This window comes from Panthera tigris, chromosome A1 (assembly GCF_018350195.1).
Source record: "Panthera tigris isolate Pti1 chromosome A1, P.tigris_Pti1_mat1.1, whole genome shotgun sequence".
Lineage (NCBI taxonomy): Eukaryota > Metazoa > Chordata > Mammalia > Carnivora > Felidae > Panthera > Panthera tigris.
The window spans coordinates 123,422,688-123,446,495 of record NC_056660.1 but is presented as its reverse complement, the minus strand read 5'-3'; the positions used below and the strand labels follow the sequence as shown (position 1 = coordinate 123,446,495).

The 23,808-nt window shown below is 36.1% G+C and overlaps 1 protein-coding gene across 11 annotated transcripts in view; it reads left to right on the top strand.

Annotated features, from left to right (window-relative positions):
* SLC38A9 (solute carrier family 38 member 9) overlaps nt 1-23,808 on the top strand; it is an 83,711-nt gene that overhangs the window by 35,401 nt on the left and 24,502 nt on the right. For 10 of the 11 annotated variants that reach the window (XR_444751.3, XM_007079934.3, XM_007079935.3 and 7 more), the window contains 7 exons: nt 3,516-3,637; nt 3,775-3,838; nt 4,066-4,159; nt 5,916-6,086; nt 8,607-8,666; nt 11,814-12,008; nt 14,005-14,112. Coding sequence is in view for 10 of the 11 variants with exons in the window: in XM_007079934.3 (XP_007079996.2) it covers nt 3,516-3,637; nt 3,775-3,838; nt 4,066-4,159; nt 5,916-6,086; nt 8,607-8,666; nt 11,814-12,008; nt 14,005-14,112 (814 nt within the window). In the remaining variant the exon portion in view is untranslated. The remainder of the gene's footprint in view (nt 1-3,515; nt 3,638-3,774; nt 3,839-4,065; nt 4,160-5,915; nt 6,087-8,606; nt 8,667-11,813; nt 12,009-14,004; nt 14,113-23,808) is intronic. The other variant, XM_007079936.3, reaches the window with a different exon arrangement.

The following is a 23,808-nucleotide window of genomic DNA, read 5'->3' as shown; positions in this document are numbered from 1 at the left end:
GCTTAAAGAAAAATGGAAATTTTAGATATTTACTAAAGGGCAATGAGGGGCGCCTGGGTGGCTCAGTCAGTTGAGCGTCTGACTCTTGATTTCGGCTCAGGTCATGATCTCACAGTTTGTGGGTTCGAGCCCCATGTCGGGCTCTGTGCTGACAGCACGGGTCCTGCTTGGGATTCTCTCCCTCCATCTCTCTCTCTCTCTCTCTGTTCCTCGGCTTGCTTTCTCTCTCTCTTCCAATCTCAAAATAAATAAACATTTAAAAAATAAATAAATAAAAATAAAGGGCAATGATTAGGATATCACTTGAACATAGATATCTCACTAAAGCCTTCTGAGGTATTACGATCTCCTTTTGTATAGCCAAAATAAGGACATCCCACATATTCTGAGTGGTGTCATTTTTTTTCCCCAATTTTTTCACTTTTTCCTCCCCCAGGCATTTATATCAGTAGTTACAGTAAAGTCTTAGTTCTATAACAGAATTATCTCAGCCCTCTGTGGAGTAGAAGTAATCTGGTATCTCTGGGTCTAATTCAGACCTCCTAGGGGTTCTGCTTGTGGAAGCAAAGTTCAGAGATACTGACTGGGCCAGTCTAGGCCTGAATGGACATTGCTTGCCTGGAAATTAAGTCAGCATTGTACACCAAATTGAATACCTTTTGTTAACTGACAGTGAAATAACTCTAAATCAAAGTATATAAACAGCGGTCAACAGAGATCAAAAGGTAACAGTGTGATATGACCATTTTTAATGAATATATGTATACATCCATGCTCATTTTCTGAGAATTCCAAAATTATTTTTCTTAAAAGATTTTTAAGGGCAAAACAATGTGAAGCCGTAAGTGTCAGGATTTTATAGAATTAAACCTTTTATTTCTGAAAATTTCCTCATTTACCTTAATATTTTTATTCTAAAATCAGGAAGAGAAGAAAATTGTTTGGCTGCCAACATCTCCTAGATCCTTGTTAATAAAAGCAGGGCCTGCACAAGCCAGCAGTATTGGCATCACTGAGAATTTACTAAAAATACAGAATCCTATTCTTTACTCCAGACTTACTGAATCATAATCTGTGCTTAACAATATCCCTGTGTCAATCACAGGAAAATTCAAGTTTGAAAAGCACTGCCCTAGATTACTATCAGAGTGTGGGATCCAATTCTCCATTTTTTCTGTAATTCCTAAGAGTTGGGAACTTCTTTTTTTTTTTTTTTTTTTTAATGTTTATTTATTTTTGAGGGAGAGAGAGAGACATATAACGTGAGTAGGGGAGGGGCAGAGAGGGGAGACGCAGAATCCCATGCAGGCTGCAAGCTGCAGGCTCCAGGCTCCAGGCTCCAGGCTCCATGTTAGCATGACTTGACCTGAAGTCAGATGCTTAACTGACTGAGTCACCCAGGGACCCCAAGAATTTGCAACTTCTTAACTTCTCTAGCGTGTAATCCTGCCCCCTATAACTTTTGATTTTCACTTTTTCTGACCTTTGCTCATGGTTTATCTCCTGACTGATGCAAGCATGGCCCTTCCCCTTTTTCTTTTTTATTCCGAGGAGGAATGAGGATAAAAGAGAAGGCAACAAACCCATTTCCATATATGCCTTTTCATTCTTAAGTAGGCTTAATACTCAGTGTAGAGCCAAATGCAGGGCTTGAACTCATGACCCTCAGATTAAGAGTTGGATGCTTAACAGACTGAGCCACCCAGGTGCCCCTCCATATATGCCTTTTTATTTCTCAGAAGTAGTTGTTTCCAAAGCCACACCAGGCATAACATTTGAGACATTCTTTTCCTACAAGATACCACGAATCATATGCATAAATAGAGAATGATTCGACACTTTCTTTTTGCACCAGTCCATATCTTGTCTTACTACTGAGGCCCAGTGTTCCATCACTTCCTTGACATCTTCCCCAACTATTCTAGTCCCCGTTAATTTTTTGTCATTCCTTCCATATAGTATCCCACACTTCATTTTTTTTTTTTTTTATCTCTGATAGCTTTATCTGATTGCTTCATGTATCTTCCAGCTGGAATTTAAGCTTCTTAAAGTTGTGGACTGTATTTTTTTTCTTGAACACTAAACTTAGCACAAAGTTGTAAATTTACTTACTAGGTGCTGAATATAAAAGATTGTTGATTTATGCCAGACAGCTCCTATGTCTTTAACTACTGTACTACTATATATAGGACTGCATATTCTCAAGAGCTATTCTCAGGGAGATGGGCATAGTTATACCAGAGTACTGTAATATCTTCCCTCCATAGGGAGGTAGAATTCAGAATATGTATGAGGGGGCAAGGTGGGAGCTATGTGTATAGGAAATATATTATCTGTTCAGTCGTCTGTGTGCTTTCAAACTCTCTTAGCTCCTTCCCTCTTGCTTACATACTCCATCTTTAAGAATTCTTGCTTTGCCTTTCCTTAGGCTGTGTTTGACTCTCAATTCTTTTTTTTTTTTAATTCAAGGTAGTTAACATACAGTATAGTCTTGACTTCAGAAGTAGAACCCAGTGATTGATCTCTTACATATGACAACCAATGCTCATCCCAACAAGTGCCCTTCTTAATGTCCATCACCCATTCACCCCATCCTCCCATCCACTTCCTCTCCAGCAACCCTCAGTTTGTTCTCTGTATTTAAGAGTCTTTTATGGTTTGCCTCCCTCTCTATTTTTATCTTATTTTTCCTTCCCTTCCCCATGATTATCTATTGTGTTTCTCAAATTTCACATAGGAGTAAAATCATACAACATCTGTCTATGATTGACTTATTTCGCTTAGCATACTCTCTAGTCCCATCCACATTGTTGCAAATGGCAAGATTTCATTCTTTTTTTATCACAGAGTAGTATTCCAGTGTGTGTGTGTGTGTGTGTATACACCGCCTCTTCTTTAATCCATTCATCAGTCACTGGACATTTGGGCCCTTTTCGTAATTTGGCTATTGTTGATAGCACTGCTATAAACGTTGGGGTGCACATGCCCCTCAAATCAGCAGTTTTGTATCCTTTGGATAAATACCTAATAGTGCAATTGCTGGGTCATAGGGTAGTTCTGTTTTTAATTTTTTGGCTTTCAATTCTTTATAATTTGAGTTCCCTACCTACCTCTTTGGTAAAACCAGTCTCACAGAGGAGTTCAGTGGCCACTTGACTCTTGAAATTCCCCTAACCTAAGGTCCAAATCTCCTCTATCTAGAATTCTTTAATCTCAGTCTTTGCTGACTCTTCTTTATTTCTCATGAAAATAAAGAGAAAAATATTTTGGCAGTTGTGTATTTTTAAGAATTCATTCTCATTTCACATGAACAGTTTATTATATTCTTGAAACTCTTTTCCTTTAGATCTACTATATTTGGAAAGGATTTTTTATGTTAATAAATCAGAAATACGTGTTTATTTGTTCATGATACTTAGAAATGTGTCTAGAGTCAGGTAATCTGATGTATAGAAAATATCCTGTTTTGCACATTTACTGGTTCTAACATTTCTCTGTGTTTCTTCTCTTACTAGATTGCTCCAGATCATGTAGTTCCAGCTCCAGAAGAGTGCTATGTATATAGTCCATTGGGTTCTGCTTATAAACTCCAAAGTTACACTGAAGGATATGGTAAAAACACCAGTTTAGTAACCATGTGAGTAAACTTAATTTTTGGAGCATTACTTAAACTATAAATAAATGAAAATTACTGGTTATTTTAATTTTTGTCTTAATTAAGATATTTGAATAGTTAAACTCCTTATTTTTACTGCTGTTACTCTGTGTTTTCAGTTTTATGATTTGGAATACCATGATGGGAACATCTATACTAAGTATTCCTTGGGGCATGAAACAGGTAATATAATTTTTCAGCATGCTTTTTGCCTGAATTTTTTTCTCTTCATATTGTAAGCTTTATAATAAAGGTTTTAATAAATCTACGTAAAATTTATTAAAGAAAATAGGTAATTATACTTAATTTTACATTGTCAGGTTTTTATCATAATTGTTTAAAGTAACATAATATGGTTGCATATGAATTTATTCTAACATGATATATGTTCTTTTTGTGTTTTTAAACAGGCTGGCTTTACTACTGGAATGTGTGTCATCATGCTGATGGGCATTTTAACACTTTATTGCTGCTATAGAGTAGTGAAATCACGAGCTATGATATGTAAGAGTTTGCCATGATAAAAATAGAGTAGCTATTTGGGTATTAATAAGTATTTCCTGTTACAGTAGATCATTAATGTGTACATTCCATGTGTGTGTTAACTATTTTGTGCCTAAAGATTTACTTGTCTTATTCATAGCATTCAGCTGAACTGATAAGTCAGTGAATTAGTGACTGCCTTTAAATTCAGAGAGGTTTGTAATTCTTTGCAGAATGCATTTACTTTGGTGCTAATTTCCTCATAAGAATAATTTTAAAGGTCATCTTTTAAAAATAAAGTCTTTTTCAGAACTAAATTGAGAATTCTATGATTCTTAACAGTTAATGGTAACTTTTGATCTATCCCTACCAAGAGATCTAAATGTTGGAATTCCTTAAAACTAGAAAATGTAACTAGAAAAATATGAAAATATGAACGTGTCCTTTGTAGTGAATTTGCAAAGTTTATTTATACGTTGCCTCTATTCATCTATAAATTCTGGATCAGAGAAATACCATTTTACATTGTTTTAAAATAGTTTAGGACTGAAATAGACATATATTGTTTCAGTGAATCTTAGCAATTCTAAGTCAAGAGACCAGATTTTGTCTTCAATTTTTTTTGGTGGGGAGGGGGTCTCTTAAGCACTGGTATATTTTCTCTTAATTTTATTTATTTATCCCAATCCCATTTATCCACAAGTCTCTTGGTGTTCTTATAGATCTGCTAAGTGCTATATATGACGTAAGCATTAGCCTTTTGGCTGTTATTTCATGTCAATTTCTTTTCCATTCAACAATTTAATGGCTTTAGTGTTATATGAGTTTGTTTATATCTGCCTGTCTTTTCCATTGTAATTTCTTTCTTCATTTGATAGAAAAGGGAAACCTTTCAGTGTCTGTTTTTACATTGTCTTCTAACTTTTCTGTTATTTAATTTTTTAATTCTTAGCTCAATTGTCTGAAATTATCATGTGGTATAAAGTATGACTCAGGAAAATTTTATTCCATACTGTTATTTAAGTATGACAAATATTACTAGATAATATCTTCTGACTCTCACTGATGATTTTGTCTAGCCTTGATTTATCATTTGTTTTTATTAATTATATGATACTATAATCTATTTCTTATATTATCTATACTGTTTCATTGATCTATATTTCTTTTTTATGTGTTCTGTAGTTTTTTAAGTTTTTTATATGTTTTATTTATTTTTGAGAGAGTGAGAGGCAGAGCATGAGCAGGGGAGGGGCAGAAAGAGAGGAAGACACAGAATCCAAAGCAGGTACCAGGCTCTGAGCTGTCACCACAGAGCCTGATGTGGGGCTTAAACTCATGAACTGCATGATCATGACTTGAGCTGAGGTCAGACGCTCAACCAACTGAACCACTCAGGCGCCCCTTAATTTTTTTTTTTAATGTTTATTTATTTTCGAGAGGGAGAGTGAGAGAGAGAGCATGCACGAGTGGGGGAAGGGCAGAGAAGAGTCAGAGGATCCAAAGCGGGCTCTGTACTGGCAGACAGAGCTCAGTATGGGGCTCAAACACACAAAGCGTGAGATCATGACCTGAGCTGAAGTTGGATGCTTAACTGACTAAGCCATCCAGGTGCCCCTGTTCTATAATGTTTTTATATGATTTAATATCTAATATTTGGTGGTGGAATATTCTTAATATTTTGTTAAATATTTTGAGTTAATTGAGGGAACACAAATTATGATTATGGGATATATGATTAACATCTAATTTTATTCTTTCTTTTATGTTTATCTAGCATCAGTGGATACCACTACCTGGGAATATCCAGATGTCTGCAGATATTATTTTGGCTCCTTTGGACAGTGGTCAAGTCTCCTTTTCTCTTTGGTGTCTCTTATTGGAGCAATGATAGTTTATTGGGTGCTTATGTCTAATTTTCTTTTTAATACTGGAAAGTTTATTTTTAGTAAGTATATCTTTAACATTAGTTACTTTTAGATACAGTAACTACTGAAATGTTTTAGTTTCAGCCTTAAATTCTGGACTTGGGATAAATAAAGCAAAAAGTCATTTTGTAATTCTGAAAAATATAGTTGATTCAGTTTGTTTTAATATCACAGATATACTTTTTATCCATTTATGAACTGTATATATATTTGTGCTTTCTATGTAAAAAGGATAAGGGATCTTTTTTGCCCCCTAGGTACAAATTTTTTCCCCCTTGGGAGCAATATTTTTTCCACTGAAAAAACATGATCTATGCTTATATCCACTCTGCACCCCAATTAATTACTATCTTATATACAATTCTCTTTTTTACATAGAATTTAAATTCATAGAAACACGTAAATCTTAGCCGTATAATTTTGACAAATGAGTACATCCATGTAACCCACACCCCCTTCATGAAACCATTCCATCTTCCTAGAAAGTAGTGATAATATTTTTTTATTATAAAAATTCAAGTTATTTGTTGCTATTATAAAAGAACATAACTAATTTTTAGATGTTTATCTTGAATCTAGCAGATGTGTTGAACTCTTACTGATGCTAATTTTGTAGATTCACTTTGGATTTTCTGTTAAGATAGTTACCTCCTCCATGAGTAATGAAAACTTCCTAGCCAGTTATTACTTTCTAAGTGATTCATATGTGTATACATACATTTGTATTTATGTATGCCATACCCTTATATTTATATATGTATATACATACAAACACATACAACATATATATGTGTATATATATGTATATGCACATATATATAGACATGCTTATCTTTTTCAAAGTGTAAAGTTGTATAGATGCAGTGCTGGTAGACATCCTTATATTGTTCCTGTGGAAATCTTTCTGATGTCTCACCATTAAATATTATGTTTGTTGTGGGATATTGGTTACACCCTTTAGCAACTTAAAGATATTGCTGCCTATTATTTTCTTAAGCAGTTTTATTCATGTGTGTTGGATTTTATCAGATGCTCAATAATCTTGAGATGATCATAAAACTCTTCTTTAAATTGTTAATATGGTGAATTAAATGAATACATTTTGTAGTATTTAAGTCATTCTTAATATTCTGTTATAAACTTAGTTTAACAGTCATGATGTATATTTTTTAATTGCTTACTGGATTCAGTTTACTTTTGAAAGGAGTGTGGCTACTGTTTTATTTAGGACCTTTGTGTCTTTTCACAAGAGGTATTACCCCGTGTGTGTGTGTGCCTGTGTGTGTGTGTGTGTGTGTGAATTTTTTTTTTTTTTATTTCTTTTCTCACACTGTCCTTGTTGAGACTTAGGGCTGCTGTAAAAATTACCGTGAACTTTTTGGCTTAAAACAAGAGAAATTTATTCTCTCAGAGTCCTGGCAACCAGAAGTCCAAAATTGAAGTGTCACTAGGGCTCCACTCCCTTTGAAGCCTTTAGGGAAAGCTCCTTCCTTGCCTCTCCTAGCTTCTGGTGAAGAAGCCATAAAATTCATTTATGGCTTACCCTAACCAATACAACCTTATCATCACTTGATTATATCTGCAAAGACCCTGTTTCCAAATAAGATCACATTCTAAGGTTCCTATGGGCATGGATTTGGGGGGAGACTCTTCAACCTAGTATACTCGGTATCAGGGTTTTACTAGCCTTATTTAAGTCTTTGGCATCACGATGTATATAAAGATTGATAACTTCCAATCTTATCACTAATAACCCTTGAAGATCGCATAAAAACCTAGAGCACTAAACTCCTCCTTTTATCTTGAGAAGCATACAGTGGAAGTGAAGATGAATAATTCACATACTTTACTTTATGACCTGAAAATCTAATCCAACATTTTTATCATCACTTTTTAATGCTTATTAAGATTATAAAAAATTAATATCAAACAGAATAAAGTAACAAGAAAACACATTCTTTACCCATTCTCTCATTAACTATAGAATAATATGAATGCTCAGATATCTGCATATGCTTTTGACTTTGCTACTTCCTTTGGTGTAATTTAGTGGTTCTTGTGAGTAATAATTACTGTATAACCGTCAGTCTATAAAAGCATGTAGTATACTTTCTAAAAACTTTAAGTGGTTCTCCTGATAATCTTGGCTATTATAAGTGTTGGTTTTCCCCTTCTTTATATAAGGTGTAACTATACTTACATATAAATTAGTGTGGGTAAAAGAAAACAGTTGTACAGTTTGATTCCAGGGCTTTAACTAAATTCTGATTTGTGGCTAGATTTTTTTTTTTTTTTTAATCCTCAATCATGTGAAAATTTTCCATAGTGAGAACTCTGAAGTCAATGGCATCATTACTGTAAGTACAGAAAGCTGACAAAGGCGAAGCTGTGTTAACAATGAAGCAGTCTTGGTTCCTTGTACTAGGTATATTACCCCATGCTAGATCTTAAAAGATTTTTATAGATCAAAGATTTTAGAGAGTGATTGGTTTAACAGCTTTTATTTGGTATTAAAATGTATTTTTTTCTCTAATTTTTAGATTTTATTCATCACATTAATGACACAGATGCTGTACTGAGTACCAATGATAGCAACCCGGGTAAGTAGCTTAGAATTTGAAGCTTAGCTTGTTTTTGTTTTGTTTTGTTTTGTTTTTAATGTTTGTTTATTTTTGATTGAGAGAGTGACAGAGAAAAAGAGGGAAAGTACACGCATGAGTGAGGGAGGGGCAGAGAAAAAAGGGGACAGATGATCTGAAGTGGCTCCGACCTGACAGCAGAGAGCCTGATGTGGTGCTCAAACTCATGAACCGCTGCCAGATCATGGCCTGAGCTTAACCAGCTGAGCCACCCATGTGCCCCTGTTTTGTTGTTTTAAGTTTATTTATTTATTTTGAGAGTGAGAGGGAGTAGGGGAAAGGGAGAGAGAATCCCAAACAGGTTCCATGCTCAGCATGGATCCCAACATGAGGCTTGAGATCACAACTGTGAGATCATGACCTGAACCAGTATCAAGAGTCAGATGCTTAACCGACTGAGCCACCCAGGCGCCCCTTAGCTTGTTTTGTTTTGTTTTGTTTTGAATTTTCTACTTCACTTCAAAACGTATTTAAGGTAGAATATATTGCTTTATCTTAGGTAAATAATTAATGTAATATCATTATCATTATGTTAACTGAGCCACTATTAAATTTTCAGCAACTGGTGTCTTTATAAAAAAACACACTCCATAAAACGTTGTGTTAATGTAAGCTAAACAAGGTTGAGTTCATATTATGCAATTCACAATTGTAACTAACATCTATAAAATCCATATTTGCCTATAAATAGTCAATACTTGTTTTTAAGAGCCTCTATCTCTGCTAATTGTTTCAGAAGTCTAAAAGCATAGTTCTCAGTTTGTTAACTTTTTTAGATGTTTATTGTATTAGTTACTAATATTTAAGATACACAAAACTGTATGCTACAGAATAATTAATTTCCTGATGAACAAAGGTTAGTAAATACAGAAAAATAAACTGAAGGCTTAGCAAAAATATCTTAATTTCTTGGAAAAGTTTCCTTCAATTAATTTATTTACAATAAATCTTTGTAGCATGTGGATTTATCCATGATGGCAGTCACAGGGAAGGTGAATAACAAAGCTATGATAACCTTGTTAACAGTCTCACTGTTAAACTTGTACATCACCTAAGGCTTTTATGTATTTAGATTTCAGAGATACCAAATTGATATAATTTTTTTAAAGTTTTTATTTATTTTGAGAGAGAGAGAGAGGAAGAAAGAGAGAATCCTAAGCAGGCTCCATGCTGTCAGCACAGGGCTCGAACTCACAAACTGTGAGATCATGACCTAAGCAAAATCCAGAGATGGATGCTTAACTGACTGATCCACCCAGGAGCCCCCAAGATGATAACATTTTGATGGATGAATGCATTGATCTCTGAGAAGACAGTTCATTCAATATATATTTTTTAAGCCTGTGTCAGGAACTGTTCTAGACTTTGGGGATGTAGGAGACAGGCAAAAGTCTCTCTCATGAAGCAACCATTTCAGTATTTACTATTCAGTATCTTACTTTGCTCTTTAATTAAACCTATTAACCTGTATTTTGTTAACACTAGCAAATGAGTGAGTGAAGTACCAGCTTTTTTCTGGACACGCACACACACCTTTGAATAATTATCCTAAAATATTTTGGTATAATTTTAAAATCTCTTCATACACTGATGATTTCAAGAACACCATCAGCAAAGTCAATTTACTTTGCATAGTGGTATGTTGATACTAGCACTTGCTGATTCATCTGCTTATTTTGAAGAATGTATTAAATAGTAAGAGTATGAAATAGTCCATCTCAGTTAATATAAAATTACAGCTGGCATTTTTGGATACTTACTGTGTAGCAGGCATTAGTCTAAATGTTGTACAGTACCTCTTTGCTTCACTCTCTAGATGCAGAAACCAAGGAAGGCACAGAGAAACTAATGACTTGCCCAAGGTTACATAAGTATTAAGTGACAGAGTCACGGTTCATTATTTAGTCAATTTATCTCCATAGCCTGTGCTTTTTACCACTGTAATTACTAGCACAAGAAAAATTCAAGTTAATTTACTTCTGTCCAGACATAACAGAGAAAAATACATGTTGAAATGCTAAGTAGGGACAATGGGTGCCTCAGCAGTTGAGCATCCAACTTTGGCTCAGGTAATGATCTCACAGTTCATGAGTTTGAGCCCCACATTGGGCTCCCTGCTGTCAGCACAGAGTCCGCTTCGGATCCTTTGTCCCCCTCTCTAGGCCTCTCCCCAGCTGTGCTGTTCCTCTCTCTCTCAAAAATAAAATAAACATTAAAAAAAAATAAAAATGCTGACTAAGCAAGAAAACTAAGTGGCTTTGTGGCATGCCAAGAAACAGATAGAGAATAAAATTAAAAACAGAACTTAAAATGAACGTATCGTTTTCTCTTTGACTAGTAATGAGTATGAATGTTGCTCAGTAGGAGTATTTTTCACCAGCATTAAGAGTTCTTTTAAAAAGAGCTGATTATTAAGAAAAGTACTATTGTGAAAATAGAAACACAGAATGATGTGTATTGCCTCTCCTTAACAAAAGAAATTACCATTTGAAGATCAGTGTTAGGAAAAATGTTTTACTCAATTCCCACTTCTCTGGATATCATCTAGGCTCTTAGGCTGCTGTAAAATGTGATAAACTTACGGAAGAATTATCCCAGATTGCTGGAATTCAAGGATTCTTAAGCCATAACCAACAATTCAGTGTTGGAAATACTGTGTCAGCTGTTTCAATGATGTCCACTTTTTATTCCAACCCGATAGATTTTGTTAAAAGAAACCTGCTCTTTGGCCTTTGTGTGGGTTATTAACATAAAAGTAACAAATCACCCTGAATATTTCTTACATCATTGTATAAATGAGATCAAATACCATTCATCCCAAAATTTTCTCTCTGGCAATGGAACCAAAGGATAGTTGGTGGGATATTTTATAGCTTCCCATAAAAATTAAGGATATACCTCAGAATTGTCTAAGATTCTACCACCTTTAATTGTTTGCAGATAAAAGAGTCCTATCCTATATCTAAATATAACCCTCCATTTTTTCCAGAAAGGGGAAACTTAATATTCATGAGACAAGTTGAGGTTGGTAGAACAAGTGTCAGTCTTTTGGGATACTCATTGTCTGTTCTTTGTGGTCTTCTCTTATCTGATGCTTTCCTGTTGCAGTGATTTGTCCAAGTGCTGGGAGTGGTGGCCACCCTGACAATGGCTCTATGATTTTCTATGCCAATGACACGGGACTGCAGCAGTTTGAAAAGTGGTGGAATAAGTCTAAGACAGTGCCCTTTTACCTCATAGGGCTCCTGCTGCCACTGCTCAATTTCAAATCTCCTTCATTTTTTTCAAAATTTAATATCCTAGGTAAGCCAAGGCATTGTGTTATAGAGCTTCTGTGTAGTGGAGTACATGTTGGATTCTGTGGATGCAGTCTGGCTGGGGAGTTACCCACCAGGCCTGTTCATCTATGTTCAATTTGTTCATTTGTATGTTACCCTGCTTTTTGGTTTTCTTTGTGGAGTTTGGCACAGAGGAAAATGTAGATGACCATTTTAAGTCCATGTTCTTTTTTTTAAAGAAGAGTTACTGGATTTCCTGTTCTATCCTTACTGAAACACTATTCCTCGTTTCTTCTGTGGGTACAATTAGAGGAAACATTAAGATTTCAGGAGGAGAGATCCATACTGGATATTATAGGAATTCTCAATCCTAAGGATTGGAATCATTAGAACTTACTAAGGGAGGTTATGGAATATTTTTTTCCTACAGTTTCTATTTAAGAGTATAGCACAGAATTACCACCTTCCGACCTGGGATATCATTTTTTATCTAACTCAACCTGCCCAGCTTTATTCTGCTTTTGCCATCCTCCTCAGTGCTTTCTCTCTACTGGAGAGAAAAGGCCTCTTTAAAGGAAGAGACTTCTTACTGTGAGCCCTGTTTTACGGAAATTTCTGAAATCACTGAAGAAATTTCAGAAATTTTAGCATCGTTAAAGGAATGTTTTCACTTTTTTTTTTTTTTTTTTTTGCAGCACTTTTGCAACACTGAGCTTTTAGACGGCGAAAGGAACCCCTAATGAAAGCTTAGATCTGGTTAGCTAAAGACAAGGATAACATTCATAAAAAATTGATAACCCCAAATAAACCATAGGATTTCACCTCCTCCCTATAGATCTGATCTCCTGGTAGGCCCTAGAGTATAAAATAATTAGATTACTCATCACATCAAGGAGCTAGCTTTTTGAGTTTCAGAAAACCAAAGTAGGAGGTAAGGGTATTTTTCTATACCTCTCTGTCTCACAATAGGATTCACTGCAAGACTGCCATAGACACCCACAGAGAATTAAAAGTTGTGGTTATATAAGCTTTGGCCTCTTGTTTTTATTCTTTCTGAATCAGCTAATCTGCAAACCCAGAGTAGCTCATTTGTGGTTTCCTGATTTGCTTGCCGACTTTCCTATGGAACAGATCTTTAAAAGTTGGCATATAAATTTATAGAAATATTTGCTAAACAATCACAAAACTTGTAACCAGGTTGATTATTTTCCACCTCCTTAAGGATATTTTGCTTTTGCCCTTTTTCTTGATACTCTCCCTTTTAAAACTGTGGCTTCTTTACAGAAATTTTTATCTAATTCATAAAGAAAGAAACCTACTTGAATTTCCTGACTCTACTCCATAATGACTGGATTTAACTCCTTAAAGGAATAATTCTTTAACTTCTAGATTACCAGAAGCTGTGAATGTCCACCTCACCCTGTGTATAAATACCTATGAGTAGAATCTGTAATCTTTTCATCTAATAGGTAGTACTGCCTAGTTGAAACCTTATCCAGATACGACATCAGAGTGTTCATGGATTATTTGGCTTATCACCTTTCTCAAATAGGTTTATAATCCACAGTCACTACTTTTCTTTCTCTACTTTCTTACCATCTTTCAGTAAATACTGTGGCAGACTTTTCCTGCTTATTGACTATCTCTGATATTTCCAATACAAAGAATAAGAGTCAGTTTGATGTTGGTTTTTTCTCCTATGTAACCATACAGTTTTGTAATGAATTCTTTGCATGTATCCTCTACTTAACTCATAAATAAATTAGACAGTCTTGGCTTCTTCAGTATATGAGCTACCTTCATCTAGTTCTTAGGCCCACTATATAATGTTTTGCTTTGTTTTCTGAAAACTCACATAGCTTGTTTCTGTTCTTTAGATCACACCTGGGTTTTAGTGGGCATAATCCATGAAGGTAATAATTTTCCAAACTTTGCTGAGAATATAGAAACAAAGCTTAATTTTAAAATAGTCTGTAAAATACACAAAAATGATCAATGGTTTCTGAATTTTTTTCTCACAGGCACAGTATCTGTTCTCTATTTGATTTTCCTTGTCACCTTGAAGGCCATTCGCTTGGGATTTCATTTGGAATTTCATTGGTTTATGCAAACAGAATATTTTGTACCAGGTGAGCTGTTTTGGTCAAATAAAGAATCAGTAAATTACAAAAAAATGTGACCTTTAGTTAACTATTGTTAAAGTATTGCTATCATAAAACAAATAGTGGTATTTTTTGAACAAGCACTGTTTATCAATGCTTAATATTAAGCTAAAAACAGGGGTACAGTTGAAATATCTCTGCTTTTCTTTCAGTTAGGAGTAACCAGGGTCTGTTGTCCTTTCTGCTTTAGAATTGAAGTTCACTGAAGTTATAATGCAATTGAAAAATCAAGAACTCATTTTCTAGACTTTTCTGTGAAAGTACACCCTTAGAATTTCAGAGATTTAGAACCTGGTCAGTGTTAATATATGTAGATAATACTCTTCATTAACATCATTGTTCTCCTCATGGTTTTTTTTAAATTGTTTTTCAGGCTAATTGAGATGATAATTTTAAGTGTTCCCTCCCTCCTTTTTTCTCTCATGGTTATAAATTGGGAATTTCTTAAGTCACTCAAATTTAGAGGATTAGGAAGCAATGAATGGATAATGCTAAATGAGAGAACAGATTAAAAAATAGAAGTGAGTATTATACTAGTCTCCTGGAAACTAATGAAGAGAAAGTAGTACAAAATCCCCTTGTTTAGGGGCACCTGGGTGGCTCAGTCGGTTAAGCAGCTGACTTCGGCTCAGGTCATGATCTCACGGTCCGTGAGTTCGAGCCCCGCGTCGGGCTCTGTGCTGACCGCTCAGAGCCTGGAGCCTGTTTCAGATTCTGTGTCTCCCTCTCTCTCTGCCCCTCCCCTGTTCATGCTCTGTCTCTCTCTGTCTCAAAAATAAATAAATGTTAAAAAAAAAAAAAAATCCCCTTGTTTAGAGAGACTGCTTTCTTTCCATTCTTCACCTGTTAATTCAGGCAGTCTAGAATTCAAATTTATTTAGTATCTGATGTTACTCTCTAAAGTCAGCAATTATAATTGTCTACCACTCATTCTATTTCTCTTGCTACAACATTCCTGGGTTTTCCAGGTGTATTGAGTTGGTATTTGTTGAAAGTTGTTTGTTATGGTTACTTGTTTTCAGATCATCTTGGTGCATTAGCTTTGATTTTTTTATTTCTATAAGAAGTTCATAAGTCAGTGTCAATTTGGGATAAAGGAAATATTGGATCTTGAAAGGCATCCTTCTCTTTCAGTTTGTATTTAAAATTGAACACAGATGAAAATGGCAACATTGAGCTAGTGCTTCCATTCATTGATAAAAATAGTCCAGGATGTTTTTTTCTAAAATTAGATCCATACTGATTTATAGTAAGAGTCTTAGCGATAAATGTTTCTGCTAATGATAGGACATGAGAGAAATATGAATGAAAAAAAGAGAGTATAAATATTTAGAAGATGAAAAGGAGAACATATTTAAAAAGAGGTTAAGCCATTTATTTCACTTTCTTTTTTTTTTTTTGAGAGAGAGAGAGAGAGAGAGAGAGAATGAATGGGGAGAGGGAGAGAGAGAAAGAATCTCAAGCAGGTTCCACACTCAGTGTAGAGCGTGACCCAGGGCTCTATCCCACAACCCTGGGATCGTGACCCAAGCCGAATCAAGAGTCGGACACGTAAGCAACTGAGCCACCCAGACATCCCTCACTTAATTTCACTTTTAAATGCTATGAAGGGAGAATCATGAGGATTAAAGAGGCTTGTGTTAATATTTATGGTCCTGAAACTGGTTACTTTATCATGATTGAAGAATTTCTTAGGAATGAAAATATAGCATAAATCTTTTTCAGTAAATCCTAATATAATTAAGAGTCAGGGAACTTTGGAGGGTATGACTCTTTACTGTCCTGATGAAGAATTCACATAAACTTGTATTCTGATTGAATCTTTATTTATATACTTTTGTTACTTAAAATTACTTTCTTAATTTAGTGGATCCCATTACTCTTCTTCCTAGGTAATTAGAAAATAATGAGAAAAAAAAAATCTCCTTATGTATTTCATCCCATCCTGCCTGCCTCCAAGACTTTATTTCTGTAGTTATCCCTTCTGTCTTTTTAATCATGTATCATCAAAATTTTCCTTTACTCAATTATTCCTATCAGAATATAAATCTGTCTTTCAGTCTAAAAACAAAAGCTCATACGACCCTGCATTCCCCTCTAGCTGTTGTTTCCCTTTAAAGAAAAACTCTTTGAAAGAGTTTTCTGTGCTGTTTCTACTTCTCCTTCCATTTTGCCTTGAACTCATGTCTGTTAGGCTTTTGCCCCAGTCACTCCACTGACAACCAATAACTCCTTCTCTTCCTGCTCAACCTATCAGTAGCATGGGCACATTTGGTCACTGCTTCCATCTTGAAACGTTTTCTATACTTAACCTCTAAAACCCCATTTTCTCTTGATTCTTCTACATGACCACTCTTTCTCATATTTCTGACCGGTGAATTACGGAGTTATCCAGGGTTTTACTCAAGCCTCTTTTATCTCTACTCTTATTCTCTAAGTAATAGCATGTAGTCACCTGGCTTTATATATTGTCTATATGATGACTAGTCCCAATTTTATATCTCTAGCCCAGATCTCTCCCCTGAGATCCATACTCAAATACCTACCTGCCCCTTCTACATCTCCCCTTGGATGTCCACTGGGTATCTCAAATTGAAATTTATGAAAAACAAATACTTGTTTTATTCCTCATCCACCCCCATCCCTCCAACCTGCTTAACCTGCTCTCCCTGGTTTCTGTATTTCAGAAAGTTGTAGCTCCAGTTTTCCACTTGCTCAGGCCCAAAACTTTGGAGTCATACTTGACTGTTCTTTTTTTTTCCCCACCCTACATGTCTGCAAAGCATGTCATCTGTACTTTTAAAATAAATCGAGGGCGCCTGGGTGGCTCAGTCGGTTAAGCGGCCGACTTTGGCTCAGGTCATGATCTTGCGGTCTGTGAGTTCGAGCCCCGCGTCGGGCTCTTTGCTGACAGCTCAGAGCCTGGAGCCTGTTTCAGATTCTGTGTCTCCCTCTGTCTGACTCTCCCCCGTTCATGCTCTGTCTCTCTCTGTCTCAAAAATAAATAAACGTTAAAAAATAAAATAAAATAAAATAAATCGAGAATCTGACTACTTCTTTTTTTTTTTAACGTTTATTCCTTTTTGAGAGACAGAGACGGAATGTGAGGGAGGAGGGGCAGAGAGAGAGAGACAGAGACAGAATCTGAAGCAGGCTCCAGGCTCCGAGCTGTCAGCACAGCTGTGCGGGGCTCGAGCCCACAAATTGTGAGACCATGACCTGAGCCAAAGTCGGATGCCCAACCAACTGAGCCATCCAGGTGCCCTGGAGAATCTGACTACTTCTTACCCTTTCCACCAAAAAGAATTGTGTCAAGATGCTAATTTCTCATCTGGATTTTTATAGTAGCCTCTTAACTAGTCTCACCCTTTCTACTCTGTCTCCCCTTCAGTAGTCTTGTTCTACCCCTAGCAGCCAGAGTGATGTTTTTAAAACACAACGTCCATAAGCCTCTAACGGTTTCCCTTCTCATTCAGAATAAAGCAAGTCTTTATCATAGTCTTGGTCCTATATGATCTGACTCCTGGCTTTCTCTCTGCTATCATTCCCTACTACTCTCCTACTTATTTAGTCTACTCCAGCCACACTGTCTTCCCTGCTGTTCCACAAGAATGGCAAGCATGCTTGTGTCCCCAAGTCCTTGCACTGTTAACTGTGTACACAATGCCCTTGTCTTTTCGCAGGTATCCATATGGTTAGTATCATTAGAGAGGCCTTCCATGGCTTCCTGCCCACTCCCACCTCTACCAAATCTTATATGCAAATATTCCTGGTCATCTATATCTTTTAAGTTCTTAATTCTGATACTGAATTGGCATATTAAGGGGTATCTGTTTTTCTAATCTATTTGGGTCCTGAGTTTCAGATAGAAAGTAGCAGAAGTTAAGATAACAAACATTTCTAAAAATGTTTCCAAATGTATTTGTTTCTTAAATTCAGAGATTGAAAGTTCACTTGGTAAGGAATACCTGTATTTTTTTTTAACCTGTGTATCTGTCTCCCTTAAGAAGAATATTAGCTCCTGAGAAAAGAAATGTTTCTTTGTTTTTGTTTTCTATAATTCTCTATTACTATTGTACCCCCAAGGCCTATAATAATTCCAAGGGCATAGTGAGTAGTCACTAAACAATGTTGAGTGAATAAATGTGTTTATCCCTACTCCTCCCTAAATGTCATTAAAACAACAGTAAAGAAGTAACAAACAAAGGGGACTGTAGAAGAGACAACAGCAGGCAAGAGATAGCAACAGATTGTTAGATGCTGGCAAACTGGAAGATGGTTAGACTGACAGCAAAGTAGACAAAGCTGAAATGTAAGTATCTATAGAGAGGGATTCCACTACAGGGGAAGCCATTTTGAGCTACACATTGAAACCCTCAGTATTTGAAGGTTTTTGGGTCACTCACAAAGCAAGAGTAAGGAAAAGGGCCTAAAATGGATAGAATTCCCTGAAAGTTTACATCAGGAGTAGTTGTATTATAAACCCCTTTCCTCCTCAACCTAGCAAGAAATGGAAGACTGAGTAGTCAGGCTCAGAACTCAGTCCCTCCAAATACAACAAAGGGTGGTAAGAAGGCTCTAGTCTGAAAACAGGGACTAAGCGAAAGTGTATATGCTGAATGGTGAGAAGGTCCTGCCTCCCTGTACCCCTCCAATTCTCTTCTCTTTACTCTTTGGCTCCCAGAATGCTGACAACATAGAATAACAAAGGATTCTCCTCTGTAGAAACTGACAAACCCAAGAGGAAAGACCTAGAGTCTTGGATATTTGGGTTCTCCCAAAGAAATGGCAAGTACCTTGCTTGTATCAGACCATTTAGATGTTTACTAAGTATACATTTTTTTAGTGCTTCACTTTTAAATGTTAAAAAATAGACAAAGATCACTAGATATTTGTGGAAAACCTCTTACATGAAAACAAAACTGGGGCAAGAGGGAGGACCTTGAAGGGACAAGAAGAATAAGAGGGAACAAAAGAAAAAACTTTCAAAAAATTACCTTCTCAAAGTGACACAAGACAGTGATATATCCATGAAATAGTATTTGGATGCCAAGGAAGGAAAAAAAGAAGGAGGTACCTTGGTCTTAGAAACCAAAAATATAGTAGATGGGGCGCCTGGGTGGTTCAGTCAGTTAAGTGTCAGACTCTTGATTTTGGCTCAGGTCATGAACTCATGGTCCTGAGATTAAGCCTTGTGTTAGGCTCTGACCTGAGTGTAGAGCATACCTAAGATTCTGTCTCCTTCTCCCTTTGCCTCTACCCCACTCTTGTGTGCATGTACACACACACACACACACACACACACTCTCTCTCTCTCTCTCTCTCTCTCTCTCAATCTCTCTCTCTCTCTCTCAAAACAAAAAGAAAAGAAAAGAAAAAGAAACCAAAAATATAATGGAAATTAAGAATGCAAAGAAAATTTGGAAGATAAAGCTAACTTCCCAAAATTATATTAGAAATCATGGATGTATGGGAGGAAAAAAGGGAGAGAAGAAGGAGGGAAGGAAGCAAGGAAGGAAAGGAAAGAAGGAAGGAAGGAAGGAAAAACAGAAAAGATAAGAAAATTAGAGCATTAATCCAGGTAGCCCAATAATGAAAAATAGTTCCAAGAAACAAAGAATATGAAGGGGGAAGAAATTATCAAAGAAATAATTAAACTTTCCTGCAAACCAAAAAACATGAGTTTCTAGATGTACAGGACCCAAAGTGCCCAGCACTCTGAATGAAACCCATACCAGAGCATATCATCATAAGATTTTAGAACACCACAGATAAAGAGAAGACCCTGAAAGCTTCTATGGATGAAGGATAGGTCTGTAAAAAAGGTCTGGGTTCAGAATAGTATCAGACTTTAATAACTCCAAAAGCTAGAAAAGTGTCATGAAGGTCTCAGAATAAATTATTTTAACCTAAAATTTCAAATCCTACCATACCCTCACTGAAGTTGTAGAGTACATTAAAGCTATTTTCAGAAAATAAAGTCTCACAAAATTTTACCTTCCAGGAACTCTTTCTCACAAAAAACTGCAAAATGTGCTCCACCAAAAAGCAGTAAATTGCAAACTCCTCTGAGTGGCAGTGAAGGGATAGCCTAGGAAACAGCTGTACAGCAGGCCTAGCGAGCACCCTGCCCAGACCACAGCAGCAGACAGAGCACCCCAGGAAGCAATTTTTCCAAAAGGAAAATGAAATGGAAAAGATTGTTTGATGTGTTGTATGGATAGAGTGGGTAAAGTTTTACCATTCTTCTGGAGAGTTTGGGGAAAAATTAGTGTTAACTAGACAGGCAACCAAAAAGTAAAAACCTCCATATCTCCATAAAAACAGGCCAACAAAAGTATTTTTATATAAGAAAACATAATAATAACTGAATAGTACAGAATAACCATGAAAATTAAAACACTGAATATTGATTTTGTAAAATCAAAATTTGAATTGTGATTTTATGGAGGGGTTAGAGATGGGAAAATGTGAGTGATGGTAGTAATAGAAAAGGACTAAAGTCTTCAGGTAGAAAAGCAATGGATTATGTCTAAAATTTAAAAAATAAGGGAAAAGGAATATAAGCATATTAAAGATAAGAAGTTATAATTAGTTCCCTCTAGGAAACAGGATTTAGGATGGGAGGTATGAAGCAAGAGAATACTGTTATTTTGTTGGGAGCCCTGTAATACTATTTAACTTTTAACAATTAGCACACATTTAAGACTGCTGTTAAGAATACATTTTAACAATGAAAACCTATTAAATGCTTTGGAACTGATTTCACAAAGATTTCAGACACTGATATTCAAGGATTATGGGGTGATTGTCCATTTGATAGCAGCATTGTGTTCATATGCAACCAGAAAAAAATAATTTTCTAACTACATATGATTTAAGTAGTTTTGTTATTAATGTTATTAGAAGCAGACTGCATTCTACCGTGCATTCATCGATGCTTAATAATGTCTCCAAACATAATGGAATTTTTCTTTTCATATTTTTAATGTGTAGGCCTTACCATTTTTTTGTTTTTGCTTTTGAACTTTTTATTGAAGCATAACATCCACATATAAAAGTGCACAACTCATAAGTATTCATCACAAAGAACATACTAGATACCTAGCACCAGATAAAAAACTAGCACTCCAGAAGTCCCATTCAGTATGCCTACCAGCCACTGTCTCCCTACAGTGATAACCACTGTTCTAACTTCTAGCCCTAAAGGAGGTTGTCAGTTGTTTTTTTAACATCACGTAAAAGGAATATAGAACATACATTCTTTTGTGTCTGGCTTCTTCCAATCAACATTATACTGTGATACTGATCCATATTATGTCTGTTTGTAGTTCATTCATTCTCACTGGCATCTTACTATATAACTATACATACCCACAATTTGTTTTATCTTTTACTGTTAAGGGACATTTGTCTCCAGTTGTTTAGTATTATGTTTATTGCAGTACTCTATTCTCCTACATATCTTTGATGAAAATATGCCAGCTTTCTCTTGAGTATTAACCTAGGAGTGGAATTGTGAGGTCAGAGGGTATGCGTATACTCTGCTTTGGTAGATATTACCAAATGGCTTTCCAAAATGGTTGTACACTTAAATGGGTGAAGTGCATATGAATTATATATCAGTAAAACTGTTGAAAAGAATTTCAGCGTTTTTTTCAAATGTTTATTTTAGAGAGAGACAGACAGGATGAGCAGGGGAGGGGCAGAGAGAGGGAAACACAGAATCTGAAGCAGGATCCAGGCTCTGAGCTGTCAGCACAGAGCCTGACACCGGGTTTAAACTCACGGAATGCAAGATCATGACCTGGTACAAAGTTGGACCCTTAACCGACTGAGCCACCCAGGTGCCCCTCAGGTTTTTAGGAAAGATGCTCAAAAAGAGTTTTTGTTGGCTAATTGGAAAAAGCTGGATATTTATTCTAATTTGACAAACAACACTGGTATCACCTGACATAGTTAGAAAAGGATCAACTAACAAGTTGCTTCAGGAAGCATTTAATGGTAATAGGGGTTGACTGCTTTGAAAGACAGGAAAGACTAGCTATACTGAAGAGAGCTTATTGAAAACTAATAGATCTTAGCAAAAAGCAAAATCAGTTTGAAGAACAATTTAAAATCAAATTTTGACCACTGATAACAGCTGAAGTCCTTTATTCTGAATAGAAATTAATACCTCTGATTATGAGTCATACATTGTCAAAAAAGACATGGCTCACCGCCCTCCAGGAGCTTACAGTTGAGCAGTAAGACCAGTTTGTGAATTAATGATCATAATGCAGAGATATATAAAAGAGACGTAATAATATAGAGAAATTTTATGTAAATAAGAATTAGAAATCAGGGGCACCTGAGGGTGGCTCAGTCAGTTGAGCATCTGATTTTTGAGTTTGGCCTAGGCCATGATCCAGGGTCGTGGGATCAAGCCCCGAGTCATGCTTTGCTCTCTCTTTCTCCCTCTGCCCCTCTCCCCCACTTGCTCTCTCTCTTTAATAATAATAATAATAATAATAAAGAATTAGAAATTAGATATGGGTTCTAAACAGAGAATGTTTTAAGGGCCAAGGAGTTCTTTAAATGAAGAATTGGAGGACGGGGTGTGTTCCACGTCAACAGAACAATATGTTTAAGCAATAGCTAAGGCCTGAGATAACATGACCCATTTAGGAAATTACAAGAATTTGGGAGGCTGCAGTGAAAGAATACTTGTTGGGGAAGTGACTCGAGATAAGGATAAAGAGGCAAAGCCCAATTATGAAGAGCTTTCTATTTAACTTAAAAATAACTTTAGTGGGGGCGCCTAGGTGGCTCAGTCGGTTAAGCGGCCGACTTCGGCTCAGGTCACGATCTCGCGGTCTGTGAGTTCGAGCCCTGCGTCGGGCTCTGTGCTGACTGCTCAGAGCCTGGAGCCTGTTTCACATTCTGTGTCTCCCTCTCTCTCTAACACTCCCCCGTTCATGCTCTGTCTCTCTCTGTCTCAAAAATAAATAAACATTAAAAAATAAATAAATAAATAACTTTAGTGGCTCAAACCATCTTTCTGTTTTATTTAAGGTTGGCTGAAGTAGGAGATAGTCCTCTATGTCTCCAGGAGGTCAGTAAGGTAGAGGAAAAGTAGTCATATAATTCCCTGCCTAAACATAGGATTCATAATGGAGCTGCTCCAGTCAAATTACTACCACTATTAATAATAATAATAATAATTAAAGCTGAGGTCAGAGGTGCTAAAGCCTCATTTATTCCCTCTCTCTGAATCAACAATATGTAGAAAAGCAGTGTTAATGAAAACACTGTCAGAACCTGGGGATATAGCTAAAGTACTGCTGAGGTGATAATTCACAGCTGGGTGATGAGTGATCTAGTTTGTATATTGTTGGCTCCTTTGACATAAATGAATTGACCATAAATGTGTGGATATACTTCTGGGGACTCTTTTCTGTTCCATTGATCTCTTTGTCTCTTTTTTGCCAGTACCATACTGTTTTGATTACTATAGCTTTGTCCTGTAGTTTGAATCTGAGATTGTGATGCCTTCAGCTTTATTTTTCCTCAAGACTGCTTTGGCTTGGGGGTCTTTTGTGGTGTCATATACATTTTAGGATTGTTTGTTCTATTTCTGTGAATAATGCCATTGGAATTTTAATAGGGATTACACTGAATTGC